The sequence below is a fragment of the Colossoma macropomum genome, unplaced genomic scaffold, assembly GCF_904425465.1.
Source record: "Colossoma macropomum unplaced genomic scaffold, Colossoma_macropomum, whole genome shotgun sequence".
NCBI classification, from domain to species: domain Eukaryota; kingdom Metazoa; phylum Chordata; class Actinopteri; order Characiformes; family Serrasalmidae; genus Colossoma; species Colossoma macropomum.
Window position 1 is genome coordinate 38,876,153 of NW_023494789.1, and position 25,811 is coordinate 38,901,963.

A 25,811-nucleotide genomic window follows, 5' to 3' on the forward strand; every position below is an offset into this window, starting at 1 on the left:
GCTCTGCCCATGGTTGTGTATGTGCACATGTTTCAGTGACCTTCACTGACCCATCTGCTTTTAGCTGCATTTACGTTTGTCGCGAAAGCCTTCTGCGTCATGGTGAGAATTCATTTGGCACAAATTGGCTTAATGTTCAGTTCTGTTGTACTATCTGTTTCATGTTCACCCATTTAAAGACGCACCTACTCATATTAAGCTCAAGTGCTTTAGATTAACACATTGATACATGATATTCCTATATCTGTAATCATATTTGTACATTTGTTCAGTATAATAATGATTATAACAATAATAATAATAAAAATAACAAAGAGAACAAATCGAAGGCGTGAATTTATTTTTAACAAACACTGAAAAGTTGAACGAGTTTCCCCTTTTTGCAGATGATCCCATAGAACTGGTGGAAACTTGATCAGCTTTACAATATAGGACAGTGACAGGTATGGGGGAAACAGACACATAAATAGACACAAATATTTAAATAGATGTCTCAACCACAAGCAGTCAATGGTGTATATACTTCCCTATGTGAATATAAGAGCCAGAGTGTTACATACGAAAAAGGCGATAAATGTCTCTTTATTTTTGTCTTCATATGTACAGTTCATGTTTTTTTTTCATTTCGGCAACCAGTGTCTTCAAGATCCTACAAAGAGAGAGAGGGTCTAATATTAAACATCAGTTTATGAATACATGATAGAAAAATAAATTTAATATGCATGACATTTGGTATTGTTTCATGATCCTTATTCTACTATAGAACATAATACTATTCAGAAGTTTCAAATTTTTAGACATATTAAGCAAATATGTTACTTTATATACAATAGTACCTAATACAAAGTGGATTTCAATGCATCAAACTATCTGTCCAAAGATTTTTTTGATATTTTATTTAGTATTTCTGAAGTGAATATAATGAATCAAGTAAAAATAGAATAAAATATCCTAAAATTATCTGTTTACATTACTTCTGTCAAGTTATCTGCCGTGATATTTGATCTCCACTTGTGAAATACAATGAATTCTGAATATTTATTTTATTATAACTTAATTAAAAGTCACTTCACAATCTTATACAGCTCTGGTGATCATTCTGGTGACACATCTAAAACGGTTTATATTTACATCTTCATCTTGTCCTATTGGTTACTTTAAACCTATGAAGTTGGACAAGAATCACAAAATGGTAAACGGTTTACAGTAGGAAGCAAAAACGTTCTTTACTGTAAATATAATGTGAAGAGATTTTATTTTAAGCAATTTTGGACCATTTCTATTGGTCCATTCATCATAAAATTTGGTCTTTTGACAACGATGATGTTATAATCACTGTATACAACCAACCTTGTTTTATATTATTGAAAACAGTGATTCCAAACTGTTGAACAGAACTGTCTGTGGTCTAATATAGAGGTAAGTCACTCCTCACCTTTTGAAAGGACTCACTCTCTTCCTGCTGCTCCTAATTTGGGACTGGAACATATGCAGACAGGAAAGAACAAGAAACAGGTGTCAGTGGCCTCTGGCACTATATACGACAGCTGAAGCAGCAGAAATGACTCATGGTTTTAGCTTCTCCTTTTGTTTAAACAGTCAGAATTCAACTCGAATCTCAAACTCATTTGACTTTTCAAAGCAATTTCTTGATACATGATCATTATGACTATTACAATATTCACAGCGTACACAGGACGAGTTAATGTGAGTCCGCCCAAACAAAGAAATTGAACGTGTTAAATAGTGCATGTGGGCTGAAGGGTTTATTAGCGTAAGAGCTGGAAATGAATGACTGTAGGGTCTCCAGGGCCTAATGGGGAGCCCGGTCCTGAGTCAGGGAAATGTGATTGGGTCTCCCGTTGTACACATATGGAGGCACACCAGATTTAATTTATGGAGCACAACCACTCAGCCCCCCTCCAGCAGCAGGGGCTGCGCTCTCCAAGTTTAGTACCCACCATGTAAGGGCAGTGTTCAGGGGGGGAAGACAGATGTCTTGTCAAGACCCAAATTAGATGTAAACTTAGGACTTGAAATTGCTTATTTGGAACCCTTCTGCCAAGAAACTTCAATGCCTAATTATTGTGACATGCTTTTAATGACAAAGAGATCAGGAAATGGAGTATTAAATAAATAAACCAATAAACCAACAGCTATTTTAATGTCACATGCTGGCAACACTGACCTGCATGAATGTGGCTTTACAACTTATTTTTTGTCAGCATCGGCAATCACTGGCTCTGTTGGGGAAGGAAAAACATTCCAAGTTAGCCATATCGCTTTATTCAAACTCAGTCAAAGCATGTCTAGTATGATACATTAAAATAGCCTCATGTTAGCATCCAAATCAATAGGTTAGCAATTTCAACAAGGCACTATCAGTGAAATGACAGCAATGACTATAGCGGCCAGACATGGTGACATCTTAACTCAGTTGCTAAAAGACTTTAAATGACTTTACAAGGACAATAAATCTGTCTGGTTCTGCAAGCCTAAGCCGCTAAGTGGCTAAAGAGTAATAACACTGCTAGCATTAGAACAGACGACAGATCAGTAGCAATAAACATAACTATTAACATGACTTAAGGCGGATTACATTAATATCAGGGAACCATAACACAGTGTTTAATTTGATAACTGCCTATGGAAATCACCCAAATACCACAGGTGTCTGTTTAGGACTGCACTATCCATCAGTACATAATCAGTTTCTATGTGTTCATCATCAGATTTGACTGTTTTTTATAAGAACTAAATTTGTCCGATTCCACCTTTTATCACTGTTTTTCGATGCTATCATGACACTGTATTACGATAAGAAGAAAGGCTACATGTATTAGATAACAATGTACACACATGCAGTCTTAATGTGGTTTAGTGGGCATCATGTCTTTGCTCTCCCTTAGACTTTCTTTGGGCCAAGTGGAAGACCATTGGTTCTCTAAATCAGTGGTTCTCAAACTGCTCCTCAAGGCCCCCCCAGATGGTCCATATTTTTACTCTATTCCTATGTGTTGTGAGTTGGGTAGGAGCAAAAATGTGGCCCAGTTTAAGAACCACTGCTTTAGACAGCACTTTGAGTTTGAAAGGACAGCACTGTGGCCATTACTGTGAGCTGTGAATGTGCTCAGACTTAAACAGCTGTACAAACATCAAACAAAGCATGGGATCACAATGTGACGGCATTAACCATTTAAGGCTAATGCAGAATGTGATTTCTGCCTTTTTAACTACTCTTTACTACTAACAACACAGTTACTGAATGCTGTGGTTGTGTTTATATGTAAAGAATGTGATCTAACAAAAGACAGAAATTCAGAAATTTCTTCAGTTTATGCCACAAACTACCATTTTGAACAAAAAATTTGCATTTAAGTCAAATGTAAATCTGATTTCTGGTGAACTTCTCTGGTGAAAGTGAGATGGACACTTTTAGAAGTGTCCACGTTAACAACATCACGTGTTTGAATATTGTAGTATTGCATTTTATTGAATATGAGTACATGTCTAGAACACCTCAGGGCTACATGGCCAAATATTTATTTACATCATATTATAGCTTGCAAGAAAATGAGTGCTGTTGCCCTTTTGGTGTGCAGTGTCTCTGACACTGATTAACCTCAGACACCATGCTAAAGCCCGCTGCCCAAACCAGCAGTGCATAAATTGCTGCCATGCATTGTTTCTCAGCACCTGCTGAGCTTATTGTCCGGCTGACTTACGTTTGACCTCCAGCTTGCAGGAGACAGTAGCCTCTCCGTGTTCGTTTGTGGCTCTGCAGGAGTACACACCACCGTCAAAGTTACCAGGCTTGCGAATCTCCAGAGAGCAGATGCCCTGGTTGTTGATCTGCCTGAACTTAGGGTCATCACCAATGATCATCTGATTTTTCATCCATATGATCTTGGGCTGTGGAGAAAAAGAAAGCAAGGAAAAAAATGAGTTTGGTCCATCATTTCTGAAAACTTTAAAAGCTTAATTCACTGGAATTAAGTATTAGATATGGAACACTTTGATGCCTCAGTGCTGGACAAATTAAGCTGCTAAGCATTTGTCACATAGCCACTGAGTGACTAGATCCCTGCTATGCATTCCCACATGCGTTAAGTGGACCACAGTCAGGGGTCTCTGGACCACATAGCAGAAGAATGCTACTCATCCAACCTGCGCCACTGTGCGTCTATTCTATTTATCATCCATCCCAAGGGCTTGCGGTGTCTACGAGGCTAAGCTGACTGCCAGATTCCTGAGGTCATTCGAATTCAAGCTTTGCAGCCACACAATGGAGGCTCAGTGCACTGCTGTCAGTGCTGATAATGGAGACCCAACCAACCCAAAGAAATCAGACTCACAACAATGTGTTAGGGATATATGAGGAGAACATGGGTTTCTTCCTGCTTCACTGACTCCTTTATGGGTACCTTCAGTCTAGCTGAGGACTGACCAGCACGGCTATCAACGCTCTAACTTCAAGAGTGAACAAGAACTCAATTCCTACAGCCAGTTTGCAGTGAAGTAATAAAGCTGAAGTGAGCTAATTTACCTTAGGGAATCCTCTGACGGAGCACAGCAGCTTGGTACTGTAGCCCACAGTGGTGCTGCGGTCTTGTATGGGAGTGGTGAACTTGGGGGCCTCAGTGAAGTCATGCTCTTTGTACAGTGGTGGCTTATAGTCAATACCTGGTGAACAAATATCATAATATGCAGGTGTTTGTCAACTGGAATCCCTTTTTCTCTACATTCATATCCCAAACATATCCCAAAGACTGACTTGAAAAATGCTGTTTTATTTACAATGGGGGCTAAAAGTCTGAGACCACTAGTGAAAATGCTTCTGTTTTGTATTTAATATGCTGGTAAGCTGCCATAGGCCCCAAAGGTTTGTGCAAAAGCCTCTGATGAGTAGATCAATTCCACCAGAGAGTCATCTAAATTCTAAAAAACTCTGACCTTAACAAATGTCTTAACATGGTCAGTGTCACAAATTTGCTCAAATTCGAATAGCGATCTAGAAATAGTGCTGTATATGAATAACCCTGTATATTTTTTTCATTTTGCTTGTCATAAATTTTCATTATTTGAAAATGTTCACAATTTTTTAAATAAATAAATAAATACATAATTGTTCAGACTTTAGACCCTGCCATAGTTCTAAACACCTGACATCACACTAAATACAGGTGACCAGGGAGAATTCTGGCTTACCTGTCTTCTGGATGGTGGCAGAGGCCTTTGTAACAGTGGCCTGTTCACTCATTCCACACTTGTTCTCAGAGAAGACCCTGAAAGTGTAAGTATTTCCCATGATGAGGTCTGAGATAGTGGCGTTCATCCTGTGATAGTGCTCCAACACTGTGAACCAGTCCTGTAGAAAGAAAACAGCCAAGCTAGATGAATAAATGTTATTGATGAGCTACGAAGCTGAAAAGGCAGTAAAAGTTTTCGAAAGGCAGAAAAGGGTTTGCTCAATAATATTAATAACATGATGAACAGTAGAAGCCGATGACTTAATTTTAACCTTGACAAAAGTGGGCCAAAACAATTTAACAGTTTTACTACATATGGGTATATGGGTCAATCTGCATGTTGCATATACCTCTCCTCCTTGACTGATCTTGATCTAGCATGATAGATCTAAGCATGCATTCGTAGCTATATAGCTGTAAGAACAGGTATGGAGAGCAGAGGAGAATGGGTGAAAAAAAATGGTAGAAGACATGAGTTACTGCACTTAGCTAGCAGTTTAGGCTGCTGCACCAAAATGAATATACAAGATGTAGAATTTCTAGTTCCAGTTAAGTAGTACAAAAAAGTGCATGGAAGGAAAAGAGAAAGTTTAATTTCTTGTAAATATTTTCAAATTTAACAAATCAAAGTAGGTCCAAAGGTCCAAACACCTTCTATAAAAAGATTACCTATCACAAAAGGTTCACAAATATCACAAAAGGTTTCCTGAACCACAGAAGAACCATTTTTGGTCCTTAAAGAACCATTAATGAGGTTTGAGAGCATGAACAGCCTTTTAAAAGGTTACTATTGTAAAAAGTCTTTACTAATTTAAGGGTGCTTCCTGGAACCTTTACATTATATGGAAGTTCTTTAAAATTGAAAAAGGTTCTACACACTCATACATCTTGTTTATACAAAGGGTTCTCCAAAAATCTATCTACTGACAGGTTTTAGAGATGCCAAAGTGGTTCTTCTATAGCGGGTCTCGCAAACTACCAGCCCAGCAGCATCATACGGCCCATCACGAAGATACAATTCATTCTTAAATCTGTCATGTGCATCACTTTTTCCACTTTTTGCAGGAAAATATTTACATCTTAAGGGCAGATTTGCTCCCCCCACCAACCACTGTGGCTGATTGGCCAACATAAGCTATATTAAATGGTGATAATGATGCTAAAAGCAAAAACAGAGCACTGCAACCAAGAGAAACCAGTCAAACCAAAACCTGATGCAGCATGAATGTTGCACACTGAGTGGGTGTCACTGTAATTTAGCTACAACTTAGCTATCATTGCAATTTAGACCAATTGTTAGCTCAATTTGCTTTAGTGGATTCATTCATGGTGTAGCAGAAGACATGTCAGAATTAAAAAATGAATGAAAATATCAAATAATCCACAGAGAATGCAGAATTAGCTACTGCCACTTCATTCTCAACCCTTTCTAGCTCCTTTATTTTTAAGAGTGCAGGACATTAACCTCTTAAAATCCCAGGCTTATTATATGCCAAGACTTATTATTCATCGACTACAAGGACTTCAATGCAAACTGGTTGAGCTATTCTTAGGAAATAGAAGTGTGTGATAAAACTTTGGGCCCACCGATGGTCCCTGGCCATTTAAGGTGTTAAATCAACTTGATGACTAATGAGTCACTGAGTCACTGAATATAATAAGGAGAAGCCCTCACCCCAGTCTTCTTGTCAGCTTTCTGGATTGTGTATCCAGTGATGGTTGTATTTCCATTGTCCTTGGGCTCGGTCCATTCCAGAGCCACGTTGAAACCCCAAGTGTCCACAATCTTAACACTTGCTGGTGGACCTGGCAGCTCTGTGACCCAAAGAGAATATAATTGTGTTAAAATTGATACAGTTAACACTGAACTGACAGAACCAAAGCTTAGGAAAGTCCTGAAATCATCTCTAAAACCAAACTTTGGCAGAAGATGTTTTTGTTAATAACATTTGTGGTGTACAGTGGGGTCCAAAAGTCTTAAGACCACCAGTGAAAATACCTCTATTTTGCATTCTTTTCTAATTTAATAAGTTTATTTTCACAACTTATTATATTATCTGTATAGCAATTTGAGTAAAATCTAAAATCTTAAAATTCTGACATGAAATTCAGAATTTCTTAGTATTTCCCCCTTTAGCTTTAACAACACGGTGCACTCAAGCTGGCATGGACTCTACAAGTTTGAGGCCTTAACATGTTCAGTGATGTTCAAGATTTGCTTAAGTTTGAGTAGCGACCAAGAAAAAGCACACAATTTGAATATTTCATCTACATTTTTCTTGTCATAATTTTTCTTTGTTTAATTTTTTTTTAAATTCTAAAACTTTATTTTATTATTGTTTACATGAAAAAAAAATCTCAAATTCTTGCTGTGATCTCAGGCTTTTGGACTCCACTGTATCCTGTATCCATCATTTTTAGAAGCTAACATAATTTACCAGCCTTAAATAAAGAATTATAGTTTGTCCTGCAACATAGCATCATGCCTACCAAAAAGACTGGAAGTGTACATGTTAACAACGTTCAATCAATTTTTAAACAGCGACGTTGCTGCTCACCAATGATCTGCAGAGTTATCTGAGCTTTGTCCTCAAAGCTGTCCACCTTAACACACATCTCATAGACACCAGAGTCAGCTCTCTCTGAGGTACGGATGAAGAAGATGCTGTCTTTGTCGGTGTTGCGGATGTTCACTCTCTTGGTGTCGATAGGCTGGCCATCTTTTGTCCAGGTGACCGCAGGCTGGGGTTTGCCCTGAGAAGAGAAAGCATTCCAACATTGGCAGTGTGAAGTGCTAATAGCTGTGAATATAAATCTACAAACATGTTTTGTTTATGGAGTTATAATTCATATAGAGGTCTGCTGAAGTGTTAAAGCTCACTTACAATGAAGGGGATGACAAGATTGACCTTCTCTCCAACATTCATCACATAGCGCTGTCTCAGAATACGTGGCAGGTGAATCTTGGGGCGGTCTGCACAGGAGACAAGAAGAGATACATTAAATATTTAGACTTAGACTTGTAATTATTGCTTTGTATGATAGTGTTGAAACTAAAAAGGTAGTATATTAAATCCATTTAAGACCTGCAAGTTTTATATTTACCCTCTTAAACGTAAAGGCTTATTAATCTGAAGTCTGGTAATTCAGTAACTGCCACAAATTTTTCAGCAACTATGAAACTAATATGTAAGTTATGTAGTTATTGTGGGAACACACAGGGGTTCACTGGGTAACTTTTAAGGTCAACCTAAGATTCAGTTTCAAGTCCTTTCAGAGGCCAACAGAATGCTAACTAATTGAAATTTCACCCTCCCCACCGTGTGCAGACTTTTAGTTTGTACTGTAGAAAACTGCTAAAACGCTTTCTAACCAAACATCTTGCACGTTACTAATTAACATTATAATCCTGAGATCATTACATTATCATCAACTAAATCAGAAGTCAACACTACTAGCATAAGGCCTCTTCTCTGCACTGCCGATGGCTAAGCTATCTTAAAACTGTAGCACATATCTACTTTTGGACATCTGACATGCTGACTGTGGGCCTGCTCATCTCATCACAGCTGTAAATAGGTCAGTGTTGTCACATCCCTCCTACTTATAACATATGATGGAAAGCTTGAGTTACATTTAATGAGCAATTCTCTAGAACTCCAAACTCTTACCAGTTAAACCAACAAGCAGAGATATACAAACATAAAAAACAACAAAACGCCTACATTTTCTAAATATTGTTAACAACATGGTGGTGAACTTTGCTAGAGTTGGATCAAGTCAAGCAGTGACTCCAATGACACTGTCATTTTACAAGGTTTGGCATTCGTTAAATGTCAACTCAGCTGGAGTTCTTTTATTTTGCCTTTGCACTGGTCACAAAAAGGATAAATAAAGCAAAGGAAATCAAGGGTGGTGAAGTGATACAGTGTATATCTTATCTGTAGTGAGACAAAGCCTTAGAAATCAAAATTTACTACTATTATTTTGTCACTGTTCAAATGTAAGTACATAATATATAATTAGAAAGTAATTATAATGTAATTATAGTGTAATAATCAAGTAATTACACAAATTTACATTCAATAAGCATTCTGTATCTTTTTCTTTCTGCAAAAATAGACTGTACATACAACAATAACTTATCATGGGATCCAAATCATTCTACTTCATTCTACATACTAATTCAAATGTGGTTTGGATGGAAAGTTTAGAACCTGCGCTTTTGACTGAATTTCTTTGCACATTTCAATAAGCTACAAGTGAAGCATAATTATAAAAAAAATACAGCATGCTTATTATGGTAATAACTGCAACGTCTAAGGTTTTATGACCAGATAATCTAGTTTACCAAACATTACTGTGTATCCAACTGTGACACCACTTTAAATCAGTATTGAAATCATCTGTGTTAATACTTTGAAGGAACATTTTAACATCTGCCCTCAAAAACCATCAGTTTTTCCTTGTTTTCACACTTCTCAATTCAATTTGTCGTTTGTTGTCCTGTCACCGTGATGCTTGTTGTTTGTTGCTAAACTGCAGCTATAGATGGCAAACAATCACAGGAAATGACTGGTCACCTGTCGCTCTGTTGCTTGCTAATTTAAGACCTATTATTAAGTTTTAATCAAAAAAGGCCTATTAATTCCATCTTATGGTGAGACCTGATGAATAACAGAGCGTGTGTAATCTTAAAACCTGTCATGGACTATTTGACTATCATTGAGCTTTGAGCTGAATGTTTGAATGTGGGTATCTATGTTTGTATGCAGTGTCACGTTTGAATGTGGGTAGCTATGTTTGTATGCAGTGTCACTTTCACTGGAATTGAGCGGGTATTTCAGTGAGTTTGGCTTTGGAATACAGGTAGCTGTAGCTAGTTTGACCTGAAAACTAGATATAAAGATATAAAGATGTAGCAAATTCATGCTAAATAGTTTTTCTGAATATGCTATAATTCTCAAAAACCTGTTCTTGACCATTTTGAACTGGACGCAATTCTAAGCCCTGTGGAAGCCTGTAGGATATAATATGCACACTGTATCTGACCTTAAAAGCATGTCTTTCACACAAAAATATAATTAAAACACTAAAATTGTTGTAATCGGTGTATTTCTTTAAGTGCTATTAACCCAAAAGTTGCCTTTCAGATTCCATGGCATGTTTCTAGATAAACACAGCATCTCTGGCAAGTGCAAAGAGCTTACAGGTAACCCGAGATGCCTCTCGGCTCCAGGAGTGGTGTGAGAACACATGGGAATGTCACCCACCCCCCATATGCACCATTCACACTTGTCACCATCGGTCTTGTGGGAAGTAGCTTGACACCGATCCAGAATGCTTTCTGTCCTCAGTTTCAAAGCCGTGCAAAACCCTTCATATGTAATCCTTGTTAATGGGAAGTACTTCCCAGCAATTTTCCAAGGATTTGTAACCAGGATTGCCATTCTTACTTGCAGAGCTAATTCATAAGTTGCCTTTCTGCCCTGTGCCACCAGTGCTGGAAAGGCAGTGCAGGAGTTTGGACCTTCGACCAAAGCATGGCATGCACCCTGCATGCCTACAGTACGCAGGCTGGACTCATGTTACAGTGCAATCCAGCTCAACTTTCCATCCTACATTTATGATTTCTTTCTTTAGACTCGTTTAAACCAACTGCTGTACAGGTGCCCTGTCAGTTTCCCTCCAAAAAGGATCTCCTTAAGGCAAATATTGGCTGCTTTGTGAAATTAGTTTGATGTTGCTAAGTCTTTGAATGGAATAGCTAAGACAGCCAAACTGTTATTACTTCTATAACCTAGGATTAACTCAAGTTTTCAATTTAGTCCATGTAGTTACTGGTTAATAAGCCTTATTATGCAATTAGCCCAGGGTTTTTTAAGCAATTGAGTCAGATTAATGATGCAGTCACTTTCACTTTCAGCTTTCAAAAGCAAAATGATGGCAAATCTTTATAGTAATTTCAAGTAAGTGTTTGCAGTAAAACACAAATACCATTAAAGAGTTTTTGTTTAGCAATTAAAACAAAATATAACAAATGTTTCAGTTACCATGTGTCCTAAAATAAATCTCTCCTCCACCTGTGTGTCTTGAAGCCAAAGCTAACCAACATTAATCTGACAAATGTTAACATAAGATGCCGTACTGGAACAAACTCTTCCGAATATGCAGAACTGTGATGAACAAAATCCCTCTCCGGCACTCAGTTATTCATACTGATCGAGATTGATGACCCTGGTTCTCCATTTTGTTTTAACATTGGTGTTCATGCCACACAATCGAATTAACATCAAGCTTGTAACGCAACCCCATCAAGTGAGCCGGTGCCAAACCCTGTCAGCTAGATTCGCCCTTCCACAGGCGGCCAACTCTCAGAGTACATAAAAACTTTCCAACACACTTTGCCAACTGTCTGGGGAGCAGAGCTGGAGTCCATGCCCAGTTCAGCACACTTACAGAATGCAGGCAAGCCTGGAAATCCACAGTGGCCCTTGACGGATCGTTGGAACACTACTTCTACATTACAAACATTGAAAAATGCTTACACAGCCCACATTACTATGCCTATTACTCATAATCTGGAACTTTCAACCATTTTTATTATTTTTTTCTAAAATACTGCATAATTAAAAGGTTAAGATGTAAACAAAGTCATCCCGAGTGGTTTGATGTGAAATGCATAATTCTAGAGAAACTTGCTGATAGGAACCAGACAATTGAATGCATTTCAAGGTTATGAATACGCTGCCTGATGCCCACAATCCTGTTTTATGATACTTTTTAAACATGTTTTTGGCCTAAAATTGATTTTTTAAAAACTTTCATGGCAGAGAGGTACATGCAGGGTGTCATAGGGCACACTGTAGGTTAGCGTGGTGTAGTGGGTAACACTGATACCCCCCACCACCACCACCACCATGGTAGACTGGAGTTAAATTCCTCTACGCATGCAAGCACACCGTGCTACACTGAAAAAAATCCTTGGGCAAGATTCCTAACTTCATACCAGCTTAACTCCATAACACAAAATGACCTACAAAGTCACTTTGGATAAAAGCGTCTGGGAAATACCTCAATGTAAGATCCCCAGTCACCCAAAAAGACTTACCACTATTATTAGCAATATGGCAAAATCAACATTACACACTGTAGAAAAAATCAGAAAACATGTTCCCTGGTCAATTTGGATAGCAAATAAAGTGTCTATATTTGTGACCTTTGGCTCCTATCACCACACTGTGAAGAAATCCGCAGTGGTAAGTTCAATCAATCATTTCACATCAAACTTTTGAAGGGCTTTACACATCAACAATTGTATTATGCAGGAAATTTGATAAAGTGGTGGTATTCCACCAATAAAACAGTGTAGTGTTGTAGCAGAATGTTTAGAAAAAGGACTGATAAACAGAATGAAACAGGGTGGTTGGAGGAATTTGCTCTAGAGACTCTCTTGACGTTTGTCGATGTTGGCTAGGTCGGTGCTCCGGCCTTTAGATAGGCCTTACTTATAAGACTTATATGAGGAAGTCTTATATCACGAGTGGGAAAACCGGGACTTACCAACCACCTCTCTGACCAGGACAGCATCAGGCAAAGTGGCAGGGGGGCTACGTCCGCCGGCATTCACAGCCACCACCCTGATGTTCAAACGGTCACCAGTGGTCTGGTTCTTAATGACATAACGGCAAGACACTGTGAGCTCCTCGTTCACAGCCTTCCAGTCACCAGCTATACAAAACACAGAGAAGAAAGATCCTTTAATGTACAGAAATATAAGGCGGGTATTCAGAACAGTAGAGGTATTTTTTTGCTGTCCATTCTGACCCACATTATAAGCTCAAAGCAAATCTGACCAGCACTCCTGCTTTATTCATTTAACACTGAGGATATTGCTTTGGGAGATTGAGCCCTCTGAAAAGTACAGCAGGTACCGGCCAAAAACCTGCAACCAAAAAGGATTCTTTCATAACGTCCTTTAAACTGAGATTTGGAGTGAAGTAATCTTACATGGACTGCATTAGGTTCGATTTTTACTGAAGAACATTTTTTCCATTCTGGTTTAATAGAAACATGCTGTTTTCAGAACCCTGACTCTTTAGCACCATCATCTTCTGCACATTTTAATGCAAAATTACTGTTTATTTCCTGAATTTAACATATTGACAACAAAACATAAATGTGGCCTATGCAAAAGTTATGGCACATTTTTTATTTATATTTAGTTTCCATTATGTTAAACTCATCACATTAATAGACACTGTACAGTAGAATTTGCAGAAAAATGTCATATTTAAGTGTGTTTTCTATAGATGTGTTCACTTATCTTGACTTAGAAACATTTTGTCCATTACATTATCTTTAAAATACACTTTTTACAAAGTATGTTGTTACATATATTTTTAGTTATTTGGAATCACATATTATTTAGAATTACACATATACTGGAGAGCTAATTTTAAAATATCTGCATATATTCTGAAAATATATTTTACTTTTCTTTTTTTTCCATATCTGACCCCTGAAATATATTCTTTTGTCCAAGACTAGCTCTAATGATTCTAAAATCCAGCAGTTGAATGTTTCAAACTTAAAGACAGGTATGAGGAGCCACTAATGCATTTGGTGAAAACTTCGATTAAATTTACTATCTTTTTTTTTTTTTAAGTACCAAATATTTTTTCTCCAGCTTTACAGAAGCTGAAACTGAAAGCAGCTTCTTGCTACCTGCCAGGCACTTCGCTTGCGAGAAGGGTTCCTTGAGACAGTGTTACCACTAGAAATGCCTCACTCCTTATAGGGACACAAGCTAGGTACATGCGTAAATCTACTGGTGACACTTTGGGGACAGGTGCAACTGAGAGGTCTGACCAGCCAACGAAACTAATTTGCATTTCTCTGTGTTTAAATTAGGGAGCAGTGCGGTGTGACGTGGGGTATTTAAAGAATGAGGATCTCAATAAACACAAAAATGTCCATCCATCCCAGCATTGATATTATTAGAGATATTTTAAATGATCAGATTCCTCCTTGTCTGGAAACAAGTATATTAAGAATGTTAAAGGAACCATATCGTGGAGTGTTGTCACATGAAAACGGTGCTAAAATTTCAAAAGAGTACCATCTACTCTCCATATATGGACACTAAGCTGCAAAACACCTTTTGGAATTTATTGTGTTTGTGATGTCACAAAAATGTTTCCATAAAGATTTCCATACATTTGCCTGTTCAGCCTAAAATAGTTTAGCCCTGCCCATTTCATGCTGAAAATTAGGAGTGTTTCATTTTGGCTGATCAGAACAGGCATCTTTCACATACAGCCATATGCAAAAGTTTGCACACCCCAGGTGAAATTACATGGTTAGTTGATTTTCTAAGTCAAAATAAGTTAACACATCTTCTACAGAGAACACATTTAAATGCCAATTTTAGTGCACAGTATCTATTTATTTAACATATTAGGAAACAATAAAACATATCATAACTGTTCCAATGGACATGTTTTTCCTCAATATTTTAGATTTAACAAATAAAAAGTAATTTAGCATTAAAACATCATTTGACCCTTGGAAATGATAATTTCCTACCTAAATCAATAAATAAATCAATGTGATGAATCAGTTATTAATCTCAGTGTTACTGAGCTCTGCTAAAGCCTGAGTAGACTGATAAATCAATGTGATGATCAGTTATTAATCTCAGTGTTACTGAGCTCTGCTAAAGCCTGAGCAGACTGATAAATCAATGTGATGATCAGTTATTAATCTCAGTGTTACTGAGCTCTGCTAAAGCCTGAGTAGACTGATAAATCAATGTGGTCAGTTATTAATCTCAGTGTTACTGAGCTCTGCTAAAGCCTGAGTAGACTGATAAATCAATGTGATGATCAGTTATTAATCTCAGTGTTACTGAGCTCTGCTAAAGCCTGAGTAGACTGATAAATCAATGTGATGATCAGTTATTAATCTCAGCAGTACTAAACTCTTTCTGTGAGATGAGAGAACTTCACGAATAGTAAGTTCAGCATTGGTGTTGTACTGGACTCATGCAGGCATTTTGCGGTAAAATTATATACATGTTGTTAGCTGAAAATCACAGCTACCTACTTTGTAGTCAAATTTGCAAGATTTTATGAATAGGATGGCAAATTGTTTGCTTAGTTCATTAGATGGCAATGGGTTTATGGGAACAGCAGCAGTGAAGGCTGGTGATCAGAGCCAAAATAATGGTGAGAATCTTGAATCAGTGATTTTTCATTGAATTAATTAACAGAAGAATTACATGAAGAAAACTGCTACCAGTAAGAGCGAGAAACAGTGTGAGTTAAATAAAAAATAGAACAGCAGAGTTTTCTCCACATGTTGCCTTATCGATATGCATTCTAAATGTTTTCTGAATATGCTACTTTTTTTACTGAATACATTTAGGACAGTGTATTCAGGCTATGGGCCCTTTAATCACTGGGGATCAATCAAAAAACTCTTGAAAACATACACTTCAAAAACATCTGATTTGGTTCTGGGCTGAAAAGTTTCTTTGGCATTGAAAAGCTGTTAGAAGAGTAATGTATGATGCTGGGCTTGGGTTCAAATAACGCTCCAGTGACCTCTCACAGAGTGGAAAGTTCTCAGCCACATGCAGAGCCTCCGACTTACTTCCTTCTTTGCAGCATTCCACGGTGTATCCGTCCAAGCCGGCGTTGCCAATAGTAGCAGGAGGCCTCCACTGGATAGTGACTGAAGTATCGTTGACATCCTCCACTACCAGCTCCAGTGGCTCACTGGTGGGCTCTGAAGAAGCAACCACAATCCAAAATTACAAACTCGACCTTCAATTCCTCACAAAGGCCATAATAGTAACTAGTAAATCTTGAAGAAGATGGAAGGTGAAGGAACCAGAAGCAGCAAGCTCTCCTCTGAACGGAAGGTTTACCTGCAGGCGGAGGTGGGGTAGGAGCTTTGACCTCCTCAGCTGGTGGAGCCTCAGCAGCAGCTGGTGTTAAATAGGCAGGGGTCCATTAGAAGCAGCAGGTATAAAAGCAGTTTTCTTTAGGATGTAAACATTAGCTTGAGCCTTTGTAGCTTAATGTAGCCTAGTAAGGTTTCAATCCGACATAACTGAGTGAAGCAGCAGCATGATTCAAACAATGTGAATATATTCTCTGCAAGGCCTAGTCCAGAAAATTCCTCACACTGGCATCTGACAGTGGATATTTGCTTACATAGCATGAAAGGCACAGTACTAGGATTGCACTTTACCATCAGCGGGAGCCTCTCCTTCAGCAGCAGGAGCAGCACCTTCCTCAGCAGGAGCAGCATCAGCTATGTTAGACGTCAAAGCGTTAATCAATGAGATAAAGCAAAGATTTTAAATTGCGCACAAATAGCAACAATCCTGCTGAAAAAGCAGCACAGACCAGCATGTAGGCTAGAAGGTTTATGCTGGTCTGGTGCCAGTCTAGCTGGTCACCCTTCATGGTCATGCTGGTTGACCAGCATACCAGCATCCAAAACACAACATATGCTGATTTTGCTGGTGACCAGCTATGCTGGTTTTTCTAGCAGGGAAAGCTCAAACAAGAGTTTTGCAGTGGTTCTCATTTGTTATGCATAGTTTAGTACGGACAAAATGAGAAGTGCAGGCAGCGGCTTCCAGCGGCTAAATGACCTAAAAAGCTCAAGTGATGAATACCACTTTCGAAAATACAGCTAATCAGCTGACAAGCTGCTAGAGCAAATACCAAAGCAAAGCCGCTAGAAGTAGCAAGCTAATAGTGTGCAAAATATATTCTCACACAAAAAGTATAAAAGGATAGAAGATAGTACACTAAATGCATTCCCATATGCAACACATTAAAATGTGTTTTAGACAGATAAAAAATGTCTTTTACAGAGATATAAAATGGTTTCTGGCGTTAAGGCTAACATGCAAACGTACCCTCTTTCTGCCTTCATCTCTTATAGAATCAAAACTGGACTAAAAACGTAGCCGTAGCTAGTTATTAGGATGCTAAATATATTCTTATTCAGAAAGTAGATAAAAAAACATAAAATGTCTTTTAGACAGATAAAAAATGTCTTTTATAGAGATATAAAATGGTTTCTGGTGTTAAGGCTAACATGCTAACCTCTCTCCACTTTTGTCTTACATAGAAGCACAAATTGGTTAAAAATACACAAGTAGCTAGTTGTTAGCATGCTAAACGTGTTCTGATATGAGAACTGGATGAGGAAAGATAAAATGCTACTGTCTCTCCGTCTGTGTCGTTTATAGAATCGCAATTTGATTAAGAATTAAATTTGACAGATATTAATTTATAAAATGACAGTAAATGTTGTGAGTGTGCTAAATTAATAATTTCACTCAAGACTATCAGCCTGCATAGTTAAAAGCTGTATGGCTGCATGGCTTCCCAACATGCACAGCTACGTTATGCTGATACAGCAGGATGACTGCAGAGGGTAAGGATGCACTGCATAGGCGTAACATGAACTAGTGACTCTGCTACTACAGGTTTAGGATCACCGTCTCACAAGTCACAGGCGAATGAGCTGAGATCAGGCTGGGATTGGACAAGGTGTTAGTCCCTAACTGATGCATTAGCAAGGCCAAAGAGGAACTGTGAGATGTAGTTAAATCTCAGGACAAATCCTGACAAAATAAAGATGAGCCCTTGAACTGTAATAATAATCTCTTGATCATCATTGTGGTACAACGGATGTCCACAAGTTGCTGCTCAGGCTTACATGCTGAATAGGCTGCATGTTAAATGGAATGGCAAGATTTTCTGTCAGCTGTGCAGAAACCAGAATAAAAATAGCCATATAGGCAGGCTCTTGATCAAAGACATGCCAAAGCTGTCGCAGAAGTGTTTAAAAGAGAATAGCAGTCAAACAGCTGTGGACTCCTTATGGTGCTGTCCAGCCTCTGCTGAACCCTGAATTCTTGGAGGGTTTCACTGTTGCAGTGAGGAGGAAATTGCACTGTCAATGGATTCTCAAGCCCGGGTAGTTAGGGGTTTACAACATGCTGATAAAGGTCATGCTTCTGTAACTATGTTAAGATCAGTGCATCAATTTCCACAAAGATGGCGGGATTAATTGGGAGTTGTAGTCGTGATTACGGAAAGTGGTTCTCAATCCCTGTCCTGGTAACCCACTGTCCTGCAAAGTTTCAAGGGTTCCCTGCCCCAGGGATGTGCTGGATCAGGCTGTGTTGGGGTAGGGAACACTGTGCAAGGCAGGGGGTTTCCAGTTGAGGACTGCTGTGATAGTAGACAGTACCTTCTGGAGGAGGGGGAGTTGGTGCCTTGGGTGCCTCGGCTGGTGGAGCTTCAGCAGGAGGAGCCTCAGCTGGTGGTGCCTCGGCTGGGGGAGCCTCAGCTGGTGGAGCTTCAGCAGGAGGAGCCTCGGGTGCAGGCTCTGGCGCTGGCGCAGGAGCTGGTTCCTCTTTCTTGACCTCCTTCTTGGCCTCCTTCTTGACCGCCTTCTTGATGGGGGCTGGCTTAGCCGGCATGGTTTCCGCAGGAAAGATCCTGATCGCAAGTAACACCCTTGACTGCGACCAGGAAGGGGGCGAGCTGGGTTTTATAGCTTGTGTGGGGGCTATGGAACTCCACCCCAACCCTTAGTTTTATGTAACAGCTGTGGGTAGGACCACACAGAGCTCTTGGCGTCATAGATTGACTGCCGCAAGACAACAGGTCGAAGCAATGCTGCTTGCGGACAAGGACAACGGCAGACTCAAGTGATGAGAGATGTAAGATTTATAACAACTGAATGGTCAGTGAGAGGTGCAGTTTATACTGAACCATATTAAGTTAATGACTAAGTAAAACTAGAATCGTCCACTACTGTTGTGGCTACAATGACAAAAATACAAGTACAGCACTTACAAAAGTCGGACAGCAACCTTCATTTATTTAATATCCTGTCAAAACTGCCAATAAGTAGACGTTCATTTATTTTTCAGAATATTTCTGAGGAGATCAAATATAAGATAATTCACTTGCATAAGGAAGTGCAAAGCCAAAAGTGAAAAAAACAATGATTTTCCAAAATTAGAATTTTAAAAATGATTAAAAGATACAGAGAAACTGGGACTCCTAACACCCATACAAGACCTGGTAGACCACCAAACCTTCCCCCATCAGATAAACAGCACTTAAAGCTTTCATCTTTGAGAGAGAGGAAAAAATCTAGCTTCACTCTCATCAGATCAGAAAACATCCACAGGTGTTTCTGTTCATCCTTTCACTGTGAGAAGACAAGTCAACGCTGTAAGTGTGAAAGGATGTGTAGCTGTGAAGAAGTTAATAAAGAAAAGGAAAAAGAATGAAATTTGCAAATCAAACAAACATAGAAGCTACTAATGTTTCCAGAAAAATAGACTGCCCACCCCATGGAGTCCAGACCTCAACATCACTGAATGTTTGGGATTATGTGGATTGTGAGAGGCAGGAAAAGCAACCAGGGAAAAAAAAATCCCTGCAGATTTCTTTGAAAACCTGAAAGCAAATCTCTTTAAAAGAATGTAAGCTGTAATAGAGGCAAAGAGTGGACACCGTAAATACTGACATTTTATTTAGTTGTTGGGGCTTCTGTGTAATTTTCTGCTAAATACTGCTTTTTTTCCTGAGGCCGGAAAGTGAATAACTTAATGGGAAAAAAGTGCTTAATGTCAGTTTTGACTGGAAATTAAATAAATTAAGGGTGACAAAGAGTGGTCTCTGACTTTTGCACAGCATTGTAAGTCATAAAAAGTTAGGCAGCTCATCATAATCAGGTTGTACTATTAAATCAACTCTGGGCATAGAAATACGAACTGAAATCGTGACCTGGTACTATAGTAGTGCAAAAACTGAACGGTTTGAAAACTGGGCTACATTGGAAAGAAAATTGACTGTTGAACATACTGATTAGTTAAACAGACCAAAAACAAGTATGTTAAAGAATGATGTTCTTTTATTATGGTAGACGGACAACATTGGATTGGTTGTTATGCAGAAATCTCCAGAAGCATGCCAGTTCCCCACAGGTTTACAGGGCCACGCAAAAACATAAAAAGCACAATTTTCCCCTTACAAACCACATTTCTCTACTAGTTTTCCTTATCCTAAACGATTGTTGTCGCAAATGACTTGGCTATTTACAATGTATACAATTATGACTTTCTGTACAAAAAAAAAATGGAAATTAACTTGTACAAATGATTATCTGGGGGAAAATTACAAATAAAAAAGTTATATCCTGTTAAAACGGCCGAACATTAGGTAGACCATTTTCCAAATTCTGTTTCACACCAAGGTGACATGCTTTTACAACATTTAGAAACCCATTACATGTCTATTGCACATTGCAAGTTACATTAGATACCATACCTTTAATAGCATATTTTAATTTTGAATCAATAACAAGCATCGCATGATGTTGGGGACTGTTCAACAACTCCTTGTGATCCTGTAGCCAGTGTCATGGCTTGATATATAGTTTAAAACATCTTACACTCTTCAGGGAAAACAAATGCCACTTGTAAACCACGTTAGGCCATTTGGTTTGAAGAACACAACTGTGCAAATTATCTGAATGCATCAAAGGACATCTTTAGTGCTCCTTTGGCCAACACAGTAAAATCACCAGCGTTATTTAGCATTCAATTTAGCTGTGTGGTGTAAATGCGATTCCGACAGAGTTCTACAGTAACACTGGTGATTTTACTGCATGCAATTTCAGGGGGAAATGAAAAGTAACCCCCTTCACCACTAATGCTCGCCTTGGGGCCTCAAATCACCCCAGTGCAGTGAAATAATATGGCAGATAGTGTAGTTTATGTTGTAGTCTATCTTCGACATACTGCAGTTCAGAACATTCCAGAGGGAGAAAGGGAGAAAGACAGAACGCAACTTAAACCAATGTCATTTTTACTGATATCTCCAGTCATTATCCACCGTCTCTGCCAGTCAAACTGAACAGTAAGTTGTTGAATAGTCCTGTTATGAGAGACAGCACAATACAACACAGCCATCACAGAGTTACAGGCACAGTAACCAGGGACATGATGCAGGCAGAGCACAACGGCTTCTGTTACCAACACCCGACTTCACATAGGGGCCGTTTGAAACAGTTAAAGTCAGTTATAATGGCAGGGGACTGCAAACGTAATCTCTTTTCATCTACTGCATCAAAGCCAGACAAAACACACGGGGAAAAAAGACTGAAAATAGGCTTCTCGGGATAAGCCGCATTTTTGCTGCTATATTTCAGTTTTATGGTAAATTACCAAAATCGAGATAGGTTATAAAGCCCAATCTATCCTCATAACATTGCTTGACGTAAAATGAACTGTCAAAAAACATACACCAATCCCTTTTATTAAAAAAAAAAAAACAGCACTGAATGGGCTAGGCAAATTAAGCCATTAGCCATCATACGTCTTAAGGAATGTAATTAGATGTAAATCTCACACAGTAGACTGGAAGAAGCAGCGCAAAGAAATTTCAGAACAACAGAGTAGTATGTGAACACAAGGAAGTCCTATCTAGAATATTGTGTGGCTCTTTTTAACTGATCTGGCTAATAAACCCTTTCTGACCATTTTAAGACCCTTTTTCCTTTTCTGTCAGTGACATATTTACATAGATGAATAATGGCAGCATACAATGTTTATGAGGAAAAATAAATGGAGGTTATAAATGCAGAAGTAAAGAGAGTGATGCAAGTTCCTAACTGACCACTGGCTTACTTAAATCAGCTTTGCTTTCCACATGCGCTTTTGGATATGCTTTTTTTATTTTCAGGTAGGGATGAGGGGAAATTACTGGTCCACCACTGCTTACTTTAAGCAATTCCTATACATCTTTTTCACTTTTTACATACTGTAGGGTCTGACCGATCCTCTATGGAGCAGCATGCAACTTCAGCATTAGTTATCTGAAAAATACTGTTGCGATATGCTTTTACTAGACTTCAAAAAGAGAAAAAAATCATGGGTTGATGATGAATAACATTAACACACGCCAAAATGACTATTTAAAAGAAATGGGAGAGTAGAAATATGTTGTGGGTTTGAATCATTGTATGATTATTCATTGTTAATTAAGTACTTAATGAATATGCCCTTGTAAGCTATGAGATTGTAAGGCTATTTCACTGTAATCAAGCACCTATGCTATTACCATAAGACAACTGAATGGAAAATTGGTCATTTTCCTATGGGGGACTGATATTTGATAGCACCAAATAATCAAAAACAATCCTATTGTTTGTTTTCTACATACTCATCAGATCTTGATACTCTTTCAATGGGGTAGTTTCTCTCCCACTCTAAAAGCATGGCTGACGTTAAGCAGGTCTGAAAACTAGAGTATTTGGTTTTTGCACTTTGAGATATTTGCACCATACGCTACAAACTAGAACAGTTGACTGAGAGGACAGCAGTATTAAATAATCTTATCTGGACGCCTGAGATTACTAACCCCCTGAGCTGAGATCAGCTTCAAAGCCAAATAAAATTTACCTACAGTATTGTTACGTTAAAAAGAACAGTCCACAGAAACTATATGCTGTTTCAAAAGCTTATGGCAAGAACCTTTAACTGCTGGAGTCTTTCTGAATGCCTCCTACTCTTTACTGTGTATGGTTTTAGTACTGTTGTTGACTGACTCGACGCTGCCAGAGATTCAGCAATGCAAGTTTCGAGATGCCCTCTACAGGACAACCTTGGAACAGAATAGCGCACCTTGCAGTACATTGCTGTTTTTAAGGCATTCTTGTTTGTCCTAAAGAAACTCGGCTGGCAAAGAAAGGTAACTGCATTCTGCATATGCCAAAGTGTCTCTGAGGTTCATATTCATCACACACTTCCACATGCAGTCTAACTTATGAGTAGGAGATTTCTGAAATGTATGCCCAGGTGGACGTATTCGATCAGCAGCAGCATTCCTGCACTAGCCATCACTGCGGAGGACTGCGGATAGAGATGGTGCTCAATCGTACGTGGTGATGTCCTTGATTTTTAAGCTTTGAGGTGAATGTATTTTGTGCATGCTAGCAAGAGGCAGTTAGCACCTGTTTTCTTGAGTTGTACTGTGGGCAGCAGTGGAACAGTAAGGGCTCCCGGAAAGAAAGAAGTACATACCAATGTATATGTGTATATGATCTGCAGATACGACATTATATATTTTTTTGTTTGTAACAGACGTACCTATGGTCATTAATTATGATTCTTGCAACGTAAGTACAGTATTACATCAACAATTGTGAAATGAGATGAATAAACAAAAAAAAAAGATGAACCCTGTTAGCACAGCACAGGATCTTTTCAGCGATTTAAAACATGAACAGGTATTTCAGGGAGTTTGTGTTTGGAAAGATGGAAATGCCGATGAGGGCTCAGTTTATATTGGTGTTCAAAGTGTGGGCAGTTTGGGGTCAGTCTCTTTCTCTGGAGATTCGATATAATTGGCTGCCTCTTGCAGTTTTAACAGCATTGCCATCTGCAATGAGAAAGAAGAGAAAGTGCATTGTATATAACTGCATTCTTAATTTAGGCTATCTATACAATCAATTTGTATATATAAACCTCAAAACTGTCATTAGAATATACCTACAGATAATCTAGGCATCTACAGATTATTCAGATTATTCAGAAAACAGCTATACAAACCAGGGGGTCAGACTCCATGGAGCTTGGAGGGGTCTCCTTATGGGGCCGCTCCTCTCCAGGTTGGCTGGGACTGGCTGGCCCTATGCTCGGAGGAGGCAGGTGGAAGAGCTTGGCCTGGTCTTGCTGAGCAGAAGGCCAGGGGAGAGAATCCCGAACCCACTCCACTGGGTCCTCCCACACTGCCTTCTGACCATGAACCTAGAACAGGGGAAAAAGTTTGAGTTATAGATTAAAAGACTTGTTCTAAGACAGAGCACATGACTTGCAAACCGCAGCTTGCATTAGCTGAACACCGAGCCCTTAAGCAGTGTGAAGATCACTGTTTTTCTTTATACTATCCAGTTTATTACCTGACAACACTTAGAAAGAACACCCTAAGCATCAAACAGCAAAGCTTTGAACAACAAGGAATACAACAAACACCTCATCTGTGGGTATGTTTAGACACTGAGTTCAAAAACTGTTGGATAGCAAGACTTGTAATGTAATGTGTATTTTAGTGAACACTGGCACACCTTGATGCCATCTTTGGCCCCCTCCTGCAGGTAAGGAATGATGGAATGGTTCCATAGATCAATAAACCAGGAGCGGAACTCCTCCACGGTCACCGGACAGGACAAGAAGAAACACGGGCCTACAAAACAACAGCAGAGGAACACAAATACATTACAATTTCCTTACTAAGCTTTTTCAAGTTCCAAAAGAGAATTTTGGAAATTGCAGATCAGAAACAACAAAATATGGCAAGATAAACAAGGTGAAACAGATGTGAGATATATCAGAAATTCCTCAGTGGCTTTCAAATGTAAATCATTTAATAGTAATGCAGTGTTAGTGTTTTGTTTTGTTCTTTTCTTAAAGTATTATTGCTACTACTACTACTAGTACTTCTAGTACTACTGACAGGCTTTACTGGTCTTGACACTGAAATGCAGCTCCTGTTGATGCTTTAACTTTAAAACCTATCTTACCGATGAGGAAATCAGAGGTGCTGTGCTTCTCCAGGAAGGTGTGGAGGTGGTACCAGAGCTTGGGCACCCAATCCAGCACCTTCAGAAGATCCTCATTAGTCAGGCTTCTCTGGTTTTCAGCTTCCATCAGCTTCCTGTGCAGGTAGCGCACTAGAAAACCATTGGCTGGCTCCACATTGTTGGAAAACGTAACCATCCTGCAAAGACAGAACAAAATGAATAGTTAAACGAGTACCTTGGCAAAAATGCTAACATGGTTAACAGTGAATAATAATTAGTGGGGACCATGTTATTTTCATTACTACTTGTCTGTTCTAACCAAATGATTTCTACTAACTTTCATTTGTTATGAATGCAATTATTACAGCAAAAACCTGACAGATTATGAGATATACTAAGTTGAGTATTGCTAGAATTTAAGTCAACAATGACTGTAATCAATGACATTTCTATAACTTAATTTTACATGGCCCAGTGATCTCACCTGAAGCTGAGGTGCAGGCCATGGTTGGGGGTCATCTTTACTGGCTGATTGGTGGTGCCTATGATGTACGGACTGGAAAACATGGAGAACAAACAGATGTAAATCACATTTTTTTTTCTATAACAGAGACATATTAAACAAAGCTTCACCATGCAGTTTTCAGGACAGTCTGCACTTACCATTTGTGATATTTACAAGTTAAAGCACCATTGACTAATTCACTGATGGATGCAGCATCATGTAAATCATCCAGAACGACAACTAATGGGATTTCCGATGTGCTGGTCTCCCGGTCAATCTGATTGGCCAGGTTGGACAAATAAAGTTGAAGATCCTGGTGCGAGGAAAGAGAAGAGACATCAAGAATTACTTGAGAACTCACCTTCACCTCCAAGACTCAACCTACAGTACATAAATTCATGTGCATAAAATACAACAATACT

At 38.8% G+C, this 25,811-nt stretch overlaps 2 protein-coding genes across 5 annotated transcripts in view; both read right to left on the reverse strand.

Moving 5' to 3' along the window:
* Nucleotides 1-323: 323 nt before the first annotated feature.
* On the reverse strand, nucleotides 324-18,780 carry mybphb (myosin binding protein Hb). 2 transcript variants are annotated; one of them, XM_036571258.1, is made up of 13 exons: nucleotides 18,534-18,780; nucleotides 16,183-16,242; nucleotides 15,906-16,040; nucleotides 12,813-12,980; nucleotides 8,135-8,223; nucleotides 7,808-8,003; nucleotides 6,925-7,064; nucleotides 5,209-5,368; nucleotides 4,547-4,683; nucleotides 3,726-3,912; nucleotides 2,189-2,243; nucleotides 1,436-1,479; nucleotides 324-649 (listed from the first exon to the last, which is right to left on the reverse strand). In XM_036571258.1, the coding sequence occupies exons 1-11, from the start codon at nucleotides 18,763-18,765 to the stop codon at nucleotides 2,212-2,214; spliced, it is 1,536 nt and encodes a 511-aa protein (XP_036427151.1). In that variant the 5' UTR covers nucleotides 18,766-18,780; the 3' UTR covers nucleotides 324-649; nucleotides 1,436-1,479; nucleotides 2,189-2,211. The 2 variants fall into 2 exon arrangements, with proteins under 2 accessions (XP_036427151.1, XP_036427152.1); XM_036571259.1 differs by lacking the exon at nucleotides 16,183-16,242.
* A 1,415-nt stretch (nucleotides 18,781-20,195) lies between these two features.
* The window catches only part of nav1b (neuron navigator 1b), a 93,284-nt gene continuing 87,668 nt past the window's right edge, over nucleotides 20,196-25,811 (reverse strand). For all 3 annotated transcript variants that reach the window (XM_036571262.1, XM_036571261.1, XM_036571260.1), the window contains 6 exons: nucleotides 25,548-25,702; nucleotides 25,369-25,440; nucleotides 24,885-25,081; nucleotides 24,429-24,547; nucleotides 23,914-24,111; nucleotides 20,196-23,743 (listed from right to left, as the gene is read on the reverse strand). In XM_036571262.1, the coding sequence (XP_036427155.1) occupies nucleotides 23,657-23,743; nucleotides 23,914-24,111; nucleotides 24,429-24,547; nucleotides 24,885-25,081; nucleotides 25,369-25,440; nucleotides 25,548-25,702 (828 nt within the window). In that variant the 3' untranslated portion in view covers nucleotides 20,196-23,656. The remainder of the gene's footprint in view (nucleotides 23,744-23,913; nucleotides 24,112-24,428; nucleotides 24,548-24,884; nucleotides 25,082-25,368; nucleotides 25,441-25,547; nucleotides 25,703-25,811) is intronic.

Bases quoted from the DNA above. Each gene is read 5' to 3' on its own strand.
- mybphb (XM_036571258.1), bottom strand. From the start codon at position 18,765: ATGCCGGCTAAGCCAGCCCCCATCAAGAAGGCGGTCAAGAAGGAGGCC. The intron at 8,224-12,812 runs GTAAGTCCCGGT...TCTCCTGTGCAG, and splicing joins CCTGGTCAGAGAGGTGGTTG to ACCGCCCCAAGATTCACCTG. The intron at 4,684-5,208 runs GTAAGCCAGAAT...TTTGTTCACCAG, and splicing joins TGCCACCATCCAGAAGACAG to GTATTGACTATAAGCCACCA.